The 15,002-nt window shown below is 41.4% G+C and overlaps 1 protein-coding gene across 4 annotated transcripts; it reads right to left on the reverse strand.

The window, feature by feature from the left end:
* On the reverse strand, positions 1-14,756 carry nek1 (NIMA-related kinase 1). Of its 4 annotated transcripts, none has more exons than XM_046390906.1 (36): positions 14,569-14,756; positions 14,017-14,165; positions 13,830-13,926; positions 13,257-13,354; positions 12,959-13,042; positions 12,790-12,857; positions 12,598-12,684; positions 12,159-12,213; positions 11,678-11,878; positions 11,507-11,579; positions 10,962-11,113; positions 10,662-10,727; positions 10,288-10,347; positions 10,163-10,204; positions 9,973-10,053; positions 9,667-9,845; positions 9,471-9,584; positions 9,253-9,355; positions 8,147-8,233; positions 7,471-7,554; positions 7,294-7,371; positions 6,991-7,086; positions 6,609-6,821; positions 6,462-6,515; positions 6,096-6,336; positions 5,755-5,862; positions 5,452-5,628; positions 4,627-4,830; positions 4,430-4,535; positions 4,169-4,245; positions 3,863-4,080; positions 3,030-3,184; positions 2,450-2,802; positions 2,053-2,186; positions 1,823-1,955; positions 1-843 (listed from the first exon to the last, which is right to left on the reverse strand). In XM_046390906.1, exons 2-36 carry the CDS (start codon positions 14,131-14,133, stop codon positions 830-832), a joined length of 4,209 nt encoding a protein of 1,402 aa, XP_046246862.1. In that variant the 5' UTR covers positions 14,134-14,165; positions 14,569-14,756; the 3' UTR covers positions 1-829. The 4 variants fall into 4 exon arrangements, with proteins under 4 accessions (XP_046246862.1, XP_046246861.1, XP_046246863.1 ...); XM_046390905.1 differs by having other exon boundaries at positions 5,755-5,880; positions 14,569-14,754; XM_046390907.1 differs by lacking the exon at positions 10,662-10,727 and having other exon boundaries at positions 5,755-5,880; positions 14,569-14,754.
* Between the last annotated feature and the right edge of the window lie 246 nt (positions 14,757-15,002).

Genomic DNA, 15,002 nt, shown 5'->3' on the forward strand with positions numbered 1-15,002 from the left:
TTCTTTAAGAAAGCGTTTATTTCATATAAAGATTTACAATATTTTATTTATAATCAAATATGAGTTACTGTTAACATCTTAACATCATTGCTTATATCATCAGCTCTCTGCACTGAATATGAGTCTGACCTGGCCCATACTATCACACCCACCACTCCAATGCCAGTCTTCCTATAGTACCTTGGCAACATACAGCAGTCTCAGAGAAATCTTAACTGAGACAGTAAGAAATGTGGAAAATGTATTAGATAATATCTAGCTTCAAGTTTGGTGAAAAGTGTTGTAAGAAAAGGAGGTTCAACTGGTTCTCTGTAGTAAGTTGGTACTTTTGTTTTGAGGGTGACCTGGTGTATGTTTCTGAAGCTTTTGAGTATGTGACAATCAGAAAGAGAGCACCTGAGAGGACCAGATCTTTGCCCGGCAAAATAAAATACCACTGAAGAGTCCAAACAAAACAACAACAAACTGAAACACAATAGGGTTTATGCTATTAATCAATATTGACTATACACGTTTTTCATTAATTTACAGACTTTCATAAACATCTGACAGAACCTGGAAGTTAACTTTGGTTAATATGGACACGTATTTGATAATGCACTTTTGAATGAACACTGGTGAGAAAATAGTGTCAGGTGCTGATAGTCAAAATATGAAATACAGCCTTGAGTGTACAAGTTATTCATCATGCAAGTGTGCTCAAAACACTGTTAGATGCGTGGCTGCAACACCTCATGCATAGATCCCTCTGTCAATGGTGTGCGTGACGGGAAGACATCAGAAAGCTGGCAGACTGTCATGGCTGCCAGCAGCTCCGCTGCACAAAACATTATTCATCATTATCTAAGAGAGCGAGAGAGACACAGAGAGAGAGAGAGAGAGAGAGAGAGAATCATGTTGGGAAAGACGGTTCATTAGAGAGGCTGAGGTCATTGATCAGCTCATTTGTTTTAATAAGAAATAACAGAAGAGGAACATAAGACTCCAAAATGAACAGGTACACAAGATGTTTAATCACAGTGTTTTTACGATGTACAGTCAGTCACACCAAACCCTGAAATTCATTTAATTACATTATTATTAATAGTTAATTATTAATTAATTATGTCTTTTCAGTTGACCTTGCTTTCCTCTTAATGCTTATTTATCAAAACATAAGTCTGACGTAATCTGATGTTTAATGGGAACAACAGGCATTAGAACTGACCTAAAACCCACAGCGTAGTCTTCTCAAACTTGGGGCTTAGATGTGATGTATAAGTAGTATGTGACTATAGCCAAAAGACTATTCTGCATCACAACAGCACATGGGTTTGTTCTCAAAAATATTTCAAAATATATACAATGTTATTGCTGAATGGGAGCCATAAGAAACGTCTTTCACAGATTTTGAGATTCTCAAGGGAGACGTTAAGCGTTTTCGCCATGCATTTCTTATACTGAAGACAGCAGAAACAGAAAACAACAGAACTGTCAAATAGAGGTATTCAGTGAGAGAGAATTTATCTAAAGGCTGCTCCAATCCTGAGGGAAACCTGTCAAATTCAAAAGAAATAACCTGCCGCCACCACCTCTTTCTGTATTTGCTGTGGCCCCAGTAACAACTGAGTCGGCCCAGGGCAAGAAAAAGCAGGGAGATCGTGTTAAGGGTGTGTTTCATATCTACCTAGTCCCTTCACAACTTGACAGCACTGTGAGGAAAGTTGATAGGATTTTAAGAGATTATATTAGACACTCACTGTATTCCGAGAGAGAGCTCTGTGCTGTGGGGAAACCACAGAGGACAATTTAACACTATTGCAGGCTATCTAGTGTCACTTACCTTCTTGGTATGCGCCATCTGCCATCACTAGATGAAGGATGTTGGGATACAGATGCTGATGCTCAGTTCCCAAAATGCTCAACACCAAACTGGAGCCCAGGTCAATATTCTCATCTTCATCTTCATGTATAGCCTTAAATGGCAACAAAAAACAGAAGCCATCTGTTTAAGCAATCGGTTCAATCACTCTCGACAGTGTCAACATAGAGAGAGACCCACAACTTTCACACCTTAATCTTACTGTAGGCCTCAATGAACTTCTCAAAGCCCATTTGCTGCTCCAGGTTGAAGCGGAGTTCTTCCAGACGACTGAAGATGCTGTCATGATACGCAGCCTCTACGCTCTGGTCCTCTCCACTGCCATCTGTGGTGCAACAGGATTCATCAGTTCTCATAACACTGAAGGTGCTAAGATTACACAGCAACTTATTAAAGGCACAAATCATCAGACATAAAATATTAATTTAACATGAATTTTCAATAAGGTACAAGTACTTTGGAAGATAACACAATTGTATTAAGACTAACAAGCACTGGTAGGCCAGCACAAGTGGGAAATTACTGTGAACTCAATTAAAGTGAATTAGAATCTGTTTTTATTTCACAAACTCATGACATTCCTCATACCTGAATGCCACTCTTCATTGAGCTGGCTGTTATTACTCTGGTCCTCATCACCAGGACTCCCATTAGAGCATTCCTCCTCCTCATCCTCCTCTTCCTCTTCGCCTTCTTCCTCTTCCTCCTCCTCCTCCTCCTCCTCCTCCTCCTCGTCTTCATCATCATAGTCATCATCTACAGCCATTTCATTGTTGTCCTGATCAATTTCAGCTGCTAACCTGTTGAAAAGCTCTTCTGGAGGGTTTCTGTTGAAATCTGCTGCACCAACCTCTGGTGGGCTCCTCATTAACTCGCCCTCTTCCTGCAGCAGTCTCTCCATGGAGGCCCGGATGTCCCGCAGGTCTTCATCTTCATATGCACTTGGGAACAAAGAATATTTTTATTACACACAGTATGCCATCCGCTGGCTGTATTTTATTTTTTAGAAAGGCTCTAATGTTGTCTCTGGTGCCTTGAAAATGACTGCCAGAATCAGGGTAAGGCAAGACATCGGTCACTGTTAAAACTACCAGCAACCTCTAGACTGTAGCTGTTTATGATTAAATGAAAATAAGCATGTCTGTTTAAGGTTTAATTAATGTCTCACTCTTCAGTCTCTGACTGCTCATCATCTTTAGCTGGCTCATCCAGGTCCTCGATTTCCAGATTGCTGTTTGGGGCCACATTAGCATTAGTCACTGCAGAGTCCTGCTGAGCGCTGAAGAGACGACTTAGGTCTGGTAGAGAGCACGTCCGCAGCATCTGACAGCACAATAGGCAACATGTAATATTTAGTTGGGACTCAGACAGGAAGTGCTGACTGACAAAACAGTAATCATTTGCAGTGAATGTAAATGTCAATCATACCATCACAACAAGCTTATGTGACTAACAATTAATACAAACTCATACCAAGGCAATAAAAATGTAGAATATGTAACTAGTAGGTACATTCAGGAAAGGTCGGGAACATCCAAATATTTAATAACACTGCATTAGCAGACCTATTATGTAGCTTGAATGTAATCTGCTGCAGCTCTTTGTGTGTTAAAAATGATGATCTGGGTTTTGCAGATCCCAGTGAAGGTTATGAAAAATATAGGTTGATAGATGCTTTCTGTCCTATCAGACCCACTGCAGGTTCGGACTATGTGATTAATGGCTCTGGCTCTATTCCAGACCCCCTCATTAATAAAGATAATAATAAAGAAAGACTGAAACCCTGCCTAAAAATACCACACAAGCCTCACACCAGGCACAAGAACAAGTGTGAATTTCCTCAACTCCAGCAACAGCCATTCACTTGATCACATTAAATAATGTCATAGAGCCCATGATATGTAGTCCAATTGCCTTTAGACCTTTGGTTATAATGCTGCTCCATTACCAGCGGAATAAACAAAAGTGCGTTTTTCTAATTCAGAGCAAGCCTGTAATCACCTTTGGGTTGTTGGTGTCAAACATGCCCGTAGAGAGACCAATGAGGAGGGAGTCATGGTGTTTGGAGTGCAGAGGTGAGACTGAGCGTGAGCGAGAGGCCAGAGAGGAGGATGATTCATCCATAGAGGACTGGGTTGAGAGGATTGCAAGGGCAGCAGTGCGTCGGTGGGCCGGGGAGCACAACTTCATAAACAGGGGCTCCTCGCACTGTGCTAAACCTGGGAGAGGGAGGGAAGGGCAGATTTAATTAAGATAATAATCATGCTGAAAATAAAGTGGCTTTGGCTCATTAAACATTAACCTCACCGGAAGATTCATTTGGTTTCTCTGCACTTCTCTCAACCTCCTTAGTTCCTGCTGGTCTTGCGATACCCTCTGGTGGCCTGCAAGAGAAATACACTTGAACTCCTTTAACATGTCTTAAAACACATGAAAAGAAATTGTTCATACCTAAAATTGGGAAAAAAAAGAAAAAATCAACATTTTAGAGAATGCTATTGTTAATAATACACAACTAGGTTAAAAATGACTCTAACTAAAAATGGTAAAGTAAAGATGAATAGTCACATTTTCTGTTGTGCTTCTTGCTCCCATGCCTGCTGCACACCAGTTGGGGGACACAAGGCCTGTTTAGGTGCTTCTTCCAAAACAACTGACTCCACATCTCCTGGATCTGGAAGAATTCAGATAGGATTACATTCTGTTGAAAATATACCTGGAGCTGAAATATCCAGTCAGTATCAGGTTGTCAGTGTCATGCTGACCCTGAGTCTCTGTATGGTCGGGTGGCAGCATCACTCTTTCTACTGCACTGGCCACAGACACTTCCTGTTGTGAACCCTCTGGGGTGTGTGTACTCTCCTTTTGAATCTCTGGGCTCTGAACCACATCAGATGGCGCTTGCTTACAGGGCAACACTTCTTTAGGTGTCTTCACAATCTCAGCAGCTGGTGTTTTGTTGGCTTTGTCTGGGGAGAATACAGCAGTAATTTCAATATCAACAGAAAATATGTCCTCAAGGTCCTCCAGCTCAGGTGCTTTGTTATAGTAGGTGAAAATAATGCCAGACATAGGAAAGACTGAGAATGAGTACCAGCACTTAAAAATAATTCAAAATAAATGGTTACAGCAGACATACAATACACAAGTGGAATTAAATCGTTATAAGAAAAACATACCAGACATATGCACACAATCTGGGTAAACTACAGGGACACTGTGTCTTGTATTTGGCATGCAGAAAGATTAAAACATTCTAGGAAAAGGTAGGAGTTGTAATCAAGAAGCTTATTTCGAAACAGATCTTACTGGGCCCTTTGATTCTTCTGTTGGGCTGATATCCAGAGATCTCAAACAATAATTAATAAAAATTAAGGAGCATTTATAGACCTCAATTTGCTTTAAGCCAAAGAATTTATTGCACTGTCATGGCAAAAGCGCTTATCAAGCCTTCCATTGAGTGTATAACTTACATTTTAATGGCTAAACCACATAAACTATGTAAATGGTTGTATTTCCCGGTGTGAAATTTTTCAATCATAATATTGCGCAAAAAAAAACAAAACAAAACAAAAAAGACGAAGATTTACCAGGGCTATAAAAGTCTTCCTCACAGATGGTGGCATTGTCCAGCTGCTGAGTCAGAGGCTGAAGTTCTGCCTCCTGAAGGACTCTGAGCACCTGAGAATCTGGATTCGCTCCCCACACCTTCCTGGGGGCTTCGTCATGTAGCACACCCATCTGTATAACTTCACCCGCTGTTTGCTCTGAAAGATTACACACAGAGAAAGACAATGAGAGAGAACAGAGACTTTTCTATGCGTCCAGTCCAGATTATTGCAGTTTTTAAGAACCCAAGGCACGTGTTCTCTCTCAGGGAGAGGGTAACTTGCCAATGGTCGTGATACACGTCTGCTGTAGAGTTTGTTGGGCTACAGAGAGGACAAGTGGAACTCCTGCCTCCCACTTCTTCCTGTCTCCACCAGAAGATGGTCTGTCCTCTGCAGACACAGATGAAGCTAGTGAGAAAATGATGGGGGAAAAAATGTCTGCAACATTTCTGAAACAAAAGCACTAAAGTGTATAAATTTTAAGTTGATCAGGAAAATTTCCACAATAGAAGTACTGGCATGTAGTATCGCTATTATGTAAATTTGTATTATTATAATGTATAATGTAAATAGAAATTCTATCATTCAGTGAGAGAGTTTTGTCCTGCGAGGATTCCACTTACCGGCCGTCATGACACAGGCATCCTCTAAGGTTTTCTGAGCCACAGGAAGTACAGGCAGTATTGCTGCATCCCACTTCTTCCGGTCTCCATTTGAGGAGGGACGCTTCTCTGTGTCAGACTGGTTTTGTTGGGGAGCAGGACTTGGTTCTTCAGGGGGTGGAGGAGGCGACTCCACCTCCTCTACTGGGCTCTGAGCTTTAAGGTTCTGATTAAGTCTGCGCAGAATCTGCCTTTTCTCACTCTGTTTGATGAAAAGCATGAAGCAGCATTATGTTTCTAAATACTGAACCAGGGAAGATTCAAAAGTCCTGTTTTTTAGCACGCTGTATACCTTAATAAATGATTACTGACATCTCATAGGCTCACCTGGAGGACCGTAGCAGTATCTGCCTCAGGCAAGCTTTCTTTTGGCGGAGTCATCTGCCAAACACAAAATGCAAAATTGAGAATACCTTATGAACACATAGTCAACACAATACTGTGTGGTGGCGTGTGATGGAAATGTATACTGACTGCTCCAACATTCTTCAGGGCAGCGGTCATGGATATAGCTGGGGTGGATTGGGGTTTGAATGCAGGCAGCTCTGGAGCTTTGGCTGCTGGGTCTTGTTGAGAGGGGCTGGGCTGAGGAAGAGGACTGTCTGAGGTAGATGATACTGCTACTGCTGCTGCTGCTGCTGCTACATTTCCTGCTGCCCCGCCAACCTTCAATCCCCGAGCTGCAAGCTTTCACAAAACACAGCAACCATGATTAGACTATACCGTTTCAGACACCTTCCTCTTTTTTCACAGTATCCTTTATTAGATGGTGTAGACTATGCAAATGCACCTGTAAGTCCATGTAATGACACTTGCTAAAGATTGTTTGGGGAGAGCAAAGAATGACAGAACTTACATGGTCCTCCCAAGCTCTCTTTTCCCTCTCATATGCTTCTTTCCTCTTCTTCTCTAGTTGCTCTTTCAGCACGGCAGCACGAGTGTTTGCTTGGGCCTGTCAGGTACACATACACAGGCAAATGAAGAAGAATGAGGCTATGACCAAACATTTGTCGGCCAATCTAAAGAACAGGTCACAGGCTGACGTAGTCTGGAGGGGAGCTGTTGGTCATTCCACAATGCAGACATTAAATTTTTTGCTCTTATCCTCTAAAGGTTGCACATTGTAAAATGTAAGGCTTTGTCTTTCAGGCAGACTCACTTTTAAAGTCTCAATCTTCTTTCTTCTGAGCTCTGCCTCCTCACTTGACTCCTGGCTGTCAGAACCATCACTGTCGTACTGTAACACACACCCACAAGAACCAGGAGACAAAATGTCAGAGAGCAGTGAAGAGAAGCATTAATGGTACTCTGAGAATCTGAGAGTAGAGGACTGTACCTTCTCTCCTCTGAGTCGGGCTTTGATCTGCTGACGCTCATTGAAGTTCTGCAAGCGGATCTGCCTCAGTCGTGACAAGTACTCCTGAGAACAAATACAGAATTGTTACATACTGTATGCTAGGCAACTGGACAGACACACACAGATGCATGGAAGGAGGATACAGGATGGATCCTATCCAAAAACAACAACAAAAAAAAACATACACAGCACCGATTAAAGACAAGGTTTTACTCACAACACAGTATGATGTTAGCATCTGTAAATTAATACATCAGCCATTCAACCAGAGCAAAAAAATAACACAAGTTGCAGTTACCATTAACACAGTGCAGTACAGATGTATATATTCACATATTCCATTCAAAGCAAAAAAGCTGCAATACACAAATTAAAACAGAGGTGGTGAGTTTATCTGAAACAGGACATTATGCACAATAAAGCAAATAAAAATAATGGTATTTACTGTTGTGAATTACAGCCAGTTCAGACACAGTTCAGACTGGACTGTGGAACACCATACGTGCAAGGAGTGGGAATGGGTTCGAGCTGCTGGGTTCAATTATGGGTGTGTCAACGGGAGTTTTATGCAGACACATGAAGGAAGGCGAGCCAAGCCACACGTGCTATGAGTGAGGTGGAGTGTGAGGCGGGGCAGGGACGCCTGGGCTCCTACCTCCTCCTCTTTGTTGGCTCTGGGCCTCCGGCACCGAAATGAGCCAGCCCGGCTTCCATAGATTGCAGCCAGGTTTTGCCAAGTACCCTGTTCACCATTCAATTTAACCACATTTTAGAAGGATGCAGGCCCTAACACCCATCTTCCATAACAGCTGGGATCCAGGAGGTAAAGTTGCATTAATCAATAATTTATATTAACGATGAATTAAATAACTCCATGTAAATTTACTTCATACAGATTTATTCTTCGACTCAGTAACATCACTGTTATGAACAACCATTCCTGTAGCACACGGCAGCTGGTGTCGGGCAATTAATGGATAAAGTTAGCAACTAGCTGCTGAAGAAGGACAACCATCTAGTGAGCTAGAAACCTGAAAACCCAGAAATGTTTCACAGAGGTCAGGAAAGAGCAAGGCAGAGCAGTAAGTGTTGGATTTAAATATATCGGGTGTGCAGAAGCACAATTTCAGTTTGATGATCATGTTACATTATGTAATGATTGTTTTGTAATGATTGTTTTGCTCAGACATCACCTAACATACTAAGGTAACTCTAAGACGGCAGAACGGTCAGTCAGTAAGTATTTTCCTGGAATTCTGTTGCCCCCTAGTGGCCAAAATCAATTAATGCTGTATTAACTACACTGTTGCATTTTAACCACTGGGGTTCAGAAGTACTTCAGAACAGACAGCCTTGATAAACCAGAACTTAAGCGGATATATCTGATAGAGTCAGGTGACTTGTCTGATGCTTAGGTCTGTAACAACTGCCAACATATCCAGCAGACACAAGGAAAACATCTTTAGAAGGAGTTGGCAGTGAGAGTTGTCAGGTCTCAGACACTTAAAAACCAACAAAAACCTGGTTGATGCCTAGTGGGTTTGGTAATACAACAAAGCCTTTCATAATATGTAGTGCCATTAGATTCAGTGTATCTTTAAAAAATGCTTTATGGAGCTTCAAGATTCATACTTGCTAGAAATAACATCAGTGTCACTTTTCATCTCTGTATATAGAAAATCATATCCAGTTTGCGAGGGGCTGTAATCACTATGGTGGAAAAGGTGCAGTATTTCAGTAACAGGACTAAATACTACGTACCAGCTGTCCCTCAGCACGAACTTTGTTGAGCATGGCTTCTCTTTTCCGCTGTAAAAATTCCTGAACTTGATAAGCCCGCCCAGGACCCGTCTGACCACACTGTCTGAAAACAAAATGGGGTAATTAATACTTGAACTACTCTTTGCACTGTGAAAACAGAAGTTTCAGTCCAAATGTGTTGTGTCATTTGCTGATTATGGAGAAGCTGCTTGACTGACCGACTAAAATGGGCTTGCTTATGTTGCAGCCTCTGTAGTTCTCTCTTTATTGCATCAGGGTTTAGGAGCCGCGCTGGGCCGTTGGGGAGCACTGGGCCAGCAGCAGCTGGGACACTTCTCAGACAGAGAGGCAATGCCATTAAAACAATTATCTAGCACTTCTAAATTAATAAAACACAGAGACTTCTGAACATACCGAACAGGACTGCCTGGTCCTCCTGAGGATCCCTCCCTGCTGATGACTTTTGGCTGTGGTTTAGCCATTTGGTCCAGGGCAGCATGGTAGTGTTCATATGGGCTTTTACTTGGGACAGGGGCAGGAGGTGGACCCTGAACAGAACTTGGGACAGCCCTCCTTCCACCACCTACATAACACTGAGTTAACAGGACAAAAGGTGGTGGTTGTTAGCGAGAAGCAGGAGCAGTATTACAACACTTTAAATAGAAGAGATGGCCTGAGTAACACTTTGTATCATGGAAAAAAGAAATGGGCATTCAGTACCTTCCTCTCTGGGCTGCTACCTCCACTTAAACTCAAAACATGCTTCCACCCTTGTTCTCTGGCTTGATTTATACGGTTGATCTGCCAGAGATCACAGGTTCATCAGTTGGCCCTTTTCTATTTTTCCCACTTCAGTAACAACTTAATACAAAAAAGAACATCAAAAAACATTGACAAATTTAACACTGACCTTTTCCTTTTCATATCTCTGTTCTGTTTTCAACAGGAACATCTGAAGGCAACAGAGATGAGGAATCTACTGAAACTACTGAAAACTATCAGAAACTTCACAGAGGGACTCAACAACGCACCCACCTGCTCCCTCTGTTTCCGCTCTTTCTCAATCAGGTCCATCCTTTTCTTTCTGATTCCATCCTGCAGTAGGAGGCAAAAGCAACTCAGTCAAAAAGAAGCATCTACTTTTGATGCAAAGAGGCAGCAGGATTGCTCTGTCATTGTACAGGTAGGTGAGGAGGGAAAGGTTGGTTAACAGAGAGCGTTAAAAGCAGGCACAACACTCTGAATGGGCTGGGAGCGCAAAACGGGGTGAATACAGATATCAAGCACAATGAGAGGAAGGAGAACTAAAAATGCTGGTAGGAAAGGACCTTCATGTTTGAGTATATGTGGAGAGAAAGGGGAAGGAGGTCTAATAGTAAGTATTAGTTATGGGGGGCTCGCAGCTGTACCTCATGTTTTTTCCTCTCTTCCTCCACTTGACTCACTCTTCTCTGAGGGCCTGTTGGGAGAGGGGCCTGAGCAACATATGACACTGCGGTTCAGTGGTAGCCAACAGACTATGATGTAAAAACACACACCACACTCTCGTACACAGATGGGACAGGCCTCCGACACGCCAGAATAGGTGCTCAATATTAAATAGTGTTTTAAAGATGGAGAGCAAAGAAAAAAATGCCGAGTGATGCTCAAAAAAATTAAATAAATAAATAATCACAACAACTTATCAACAGTGTGCTAAGTGTACTTACCGGTTTATGCTTCACAGCCGGTTTTCTCTCTGCAGGCTTTTTGGCCGCATCTGACACCTTCCTCACAGTTAAAGGCACGCCGTATTTGCTAGCTGGTTTGGTAATCTTCTGTGCTGGGGCGAGCGGTATGGAACCAGGGGCAGAACGCTTGGCTATACACAAGTCAAATAAATAAACCAAAGCAACGTGCAATGTAAACAAATAAACACGATGTCTACTCACTGTTGCTGTAAAGGCACATTTTAACATGAAGGTGCAATTCAGTAATATTATCCATACAATATGCGCTTTCAAACGCTCAGCTTGCATTGCACCAGATCACCAAATGAAGCAAATTAGGCAGTTTATTTCTCTTTCTAAATTTACGCCATAGTAACTCTAACTGTACATATAAAATAAATCAAATCACAAAGTTTTACACATAAAGATAAATGAAATTTGGACTCCTGTTGGTAGCATATAAGAAGTAAAGAGCTAAGAGTTTACTACAAAGCTATGATTACATGCAGGGGATAACGGTGCCAAGCTGGTGGTCTTTTGCTTACCTGGTGGCCCCTGCACCGCACTCACTTTAGGCTGCTTGTGAAGAAATGTATGGCGGAATTCCTGAGCAAGGATCTGAAATCAGTAGAGAATTAACACTTTTTTTTTTAACTGAACACATTTCTGCTTTGGGTGAATTCAATCTGTATCATAGACGTGACTGTGTGCTCTACCTGTGGTGTGAGGAACTTCTGTATCCTACAGGTGAGGAAAGGTTTGTCCAGTATGCTGTTGACTGAGGGCCTCTCTCGAGGGTCGCGTTTGAACAGCTGTGCCAAGAGAGAGCGCAGTTCTTGGGAGTAGTGAACAGATACAGGAGGGTAGGAGCCACGGATGATCTTCAGAACTAGGTTCTTCATGTTGCCAGCCTCAAACTGAGGAGAAATACACAGAGAACACACTCATAATCACCAAAAGGAAATTACTGAGGGTAATCATATTCGATTATATGCAATTATGCCATTAATCAGGGGTTATTAAGGGAGTGGATGCTGAGACTATGAAGAGTTATACATTTAACTCTGAGGGGGAAAATGACTCATTGTTCATTCTCATCCTTTATATAAACACTATGTGAGGGAGTTTGGTAATGCTGCGTAAGACATACATTAAATCGACATTAATTAGTAAACAGCTTACACACAAAATACTTACTGCATGCTTAAGGGTGCACATTTCATATAGGACACAACCTAAGGCCCAAATATCACTGCAGAGGGACGGAAAAGTAGGGAAAGTGAGAGCATACAAATGGACAGGTAGGGTAAAGTTCTGAGTATCAACAGTCACTTGCAATTCTTCATCACTTCATTATTGAGAAAACCCACATACAGAACACTAAGATGCTGTTACATTTCCTTCTTTGGTTGTAACTAAAGTGGATTGGATTACATGCATACTTAAAATAGTTGAATAGGAAATCAATACTCGTTTCCCTCTGCAGCTATAGACAAGCAGGTTCACTCAATAAAGACACACATGATACAAGTTGATGAGACAAGGTTTGTCCCCTTGACAACAATTAAATATTAATTTACACCACTAATGAGACAAACACTGAAGTCATGATACCCCTAGAACATCAAGTTAGTACCTTTTGTTGTTGTACGGCTTGTTTTCACAGATCTCTGGTGACAGGTAATACGGTGTTCCTATACATGTTCTTGCCAGTTCTACAGTACTGCAAATGTGAAGAGAGAGGAAAGTGAATTGCATAATGTTTTACTATTCCCAAATCTGGGCTTTATACAGATCTGTACATCTATTTAGATGACATTTTACATACCTGTTCAGCACCCTTGCAATTCCAAAGTCTCCAAGCTGTACAGTCCCATCTTTTGTCAAAAAGATGTTCTTTGTGGATATTATGAAAAGACGTGTAAGTAAGGCAATACATAGCAAACAAACAACTTGTTATCACAGAGGATAAGATCTTCAGGTGCACGAAGGAATACCTGTGATTTGATATCCCTGTGGAGGATTTTTCGATCATGTACATGCTTCAGTGCCAAGCAAATCTGCACAAACCAATTCAAGATCTAGGAAAGGGACAGAACGTTTAAGGCACCTTACACAGTACTGACTACCTGTCTACTCCATTAGTAGTTATACAACCTGGGGAAGATACATTTCAAAGAACAGGAAAAAGATATGGAATAATATGATCAGTTCAGTTCATGTGTGATACTCTGCGTCACTGTCAACAGATATGTCCCAAATATTCATATTTGTGTCAAAGAGTTAGTGGCTTACTTGCTCTTCAGAGAACAGAACTCCTTTCTGAGAGTTGATCTTCTTGAAGAGGTCTCCTCCCTCACAATAGTCCATCACAATATACAGGCTGCCATTCTCTAAAACAAATTTCATATGGAATTAATAAAAGTCATAATATGTACTGTAACGTCCTGAGAGGTCCAGAGCTTCTCTCTCGTAGCTTTTGAAGAAAGAGTGCAGGAAATAAAGAGAGAAAGAAATTGTTACTTAAACTTAAATTCAGTGTATTAAGTCTTCACATATCAGCTTAACTTGATTCTTGTAGACAGAATAAAAACAAAACCAAAATAGGTGAATTCTAGTTTGCTGTCTTTTTGGCAACAAAAAAAGTCCTGTTCCTCTAGGGACACCGTAGTCCTTGTGTTCTTCATATAGACTTGTTGGGCTTTTCATTATGATGTGTCTCCTCACTTCACTAACTCATGTCTCTTCCTTGTGCATTAGCTCCTTCCGGCAAGGATGTGAGTGAGAGATGAGGTACATCACGTTATAATTGCGAGATATTGACTCTGTGGTTCTATCAACTAATAATTAAGATCTTTGTATAAATACCTTCAAAAGACTCCTTATACTGGACGATGTTGGGATGACTCATGTTGGCAAGAACTGCAACCTCTTTTCGAGATTCCTGCCTCTCTTTATTTGGCATCTGTCAACATAATGAGCAGAAAATAATAAAAGGGAGCTCACATGAACAGTGAAATACGAGGCAGGTATAACAATATAAAGATGATCTTACTCCAGAAATGCAAATCTCCTTGATGACATATTGGTGTCCATCTTCTTTGGATCTGACAAGAATGGCCTTTCCAAATGAACCTTCCCCAATTTTCTTCACCTTATCATACTTGTCCATGTTAGTGGAATGAGTGGCTCTTCATGCCGCGTCTGCACAGACATCAAGGAACATTACGTAAAGCTAGGCTTGAGCTGATAGGACTGTGATCATAACGAAAAAGGTTTAATGGCAGTAGTCTTGTAAAAGACTATAATTTGATCCCCTATTATTAACTTCGGTGATTATGACTTTCTGACGTCCTTTAAATACACAATAATGTTAGCGTTTGCTCCATCAAGGAGTGTTGTCAGAAAAATGCATCACTTGCCTGAGACGGGCTGTGATGCTGAGAACACACAGTACAGCAGGTAGCAACACAGCTAACGTTAGCATTAGACAAAGATGGATGACCAAGACCATCCAACAGAAAATATATGCACTGAGTGATACAATTAATGTAGCTTAATAAGTAGCCGTATGTAAATGCTATAAGGTAGCAAATAAATGGCTCACCGTTAGTCTTCTTCGCTGTTCTCTCACAGAGACTCTGGTATTTGCTTCCGCCCTCGCGCTCTCTATCTAACTACAGCCTTCTCTTTGCTGCATTTTAATTGGCCACCTCCACATTCCTCCATCGTGAATTGGTTTATACGGCTGTCCATCATCTTTCATGGTGAGTGACGGCCATAGTATCCACCCCCATTGAGACGGTTGTTGTGGACATTTTCCATAGCAACCAAAAGCCAACCGTGAAGAGGCCGTGGAAGTCTTTGAACAGTGACTTGGCCAAGCAAATACATCCAGCGCTTTTTAAAATCTTTACTGAGTGCTGTAAAGAAGCAGATGCATTCAACGTGCCAGGAGGGTACACAAGCAACACATAAGAAATAGAAAGAAAATATTAAATATAATTAAAATCACAATAATAATAATAATAATAAAAATAC

Source organism: Scatophagus argus, chromosome 6 (assembly GCF_020382885.2).
Source record: "Scatophagus argus isolate fScaArg1 chromosome 6, fScaArg1.pri, whole genome shotgun sequence".
Taxonomy (NCBI): domain Eukaryota; kingdom Metazoa; phylum Chordata; class Actinopteri; family Scatophagidae; genus Scatophagus; species Scatophagus argus.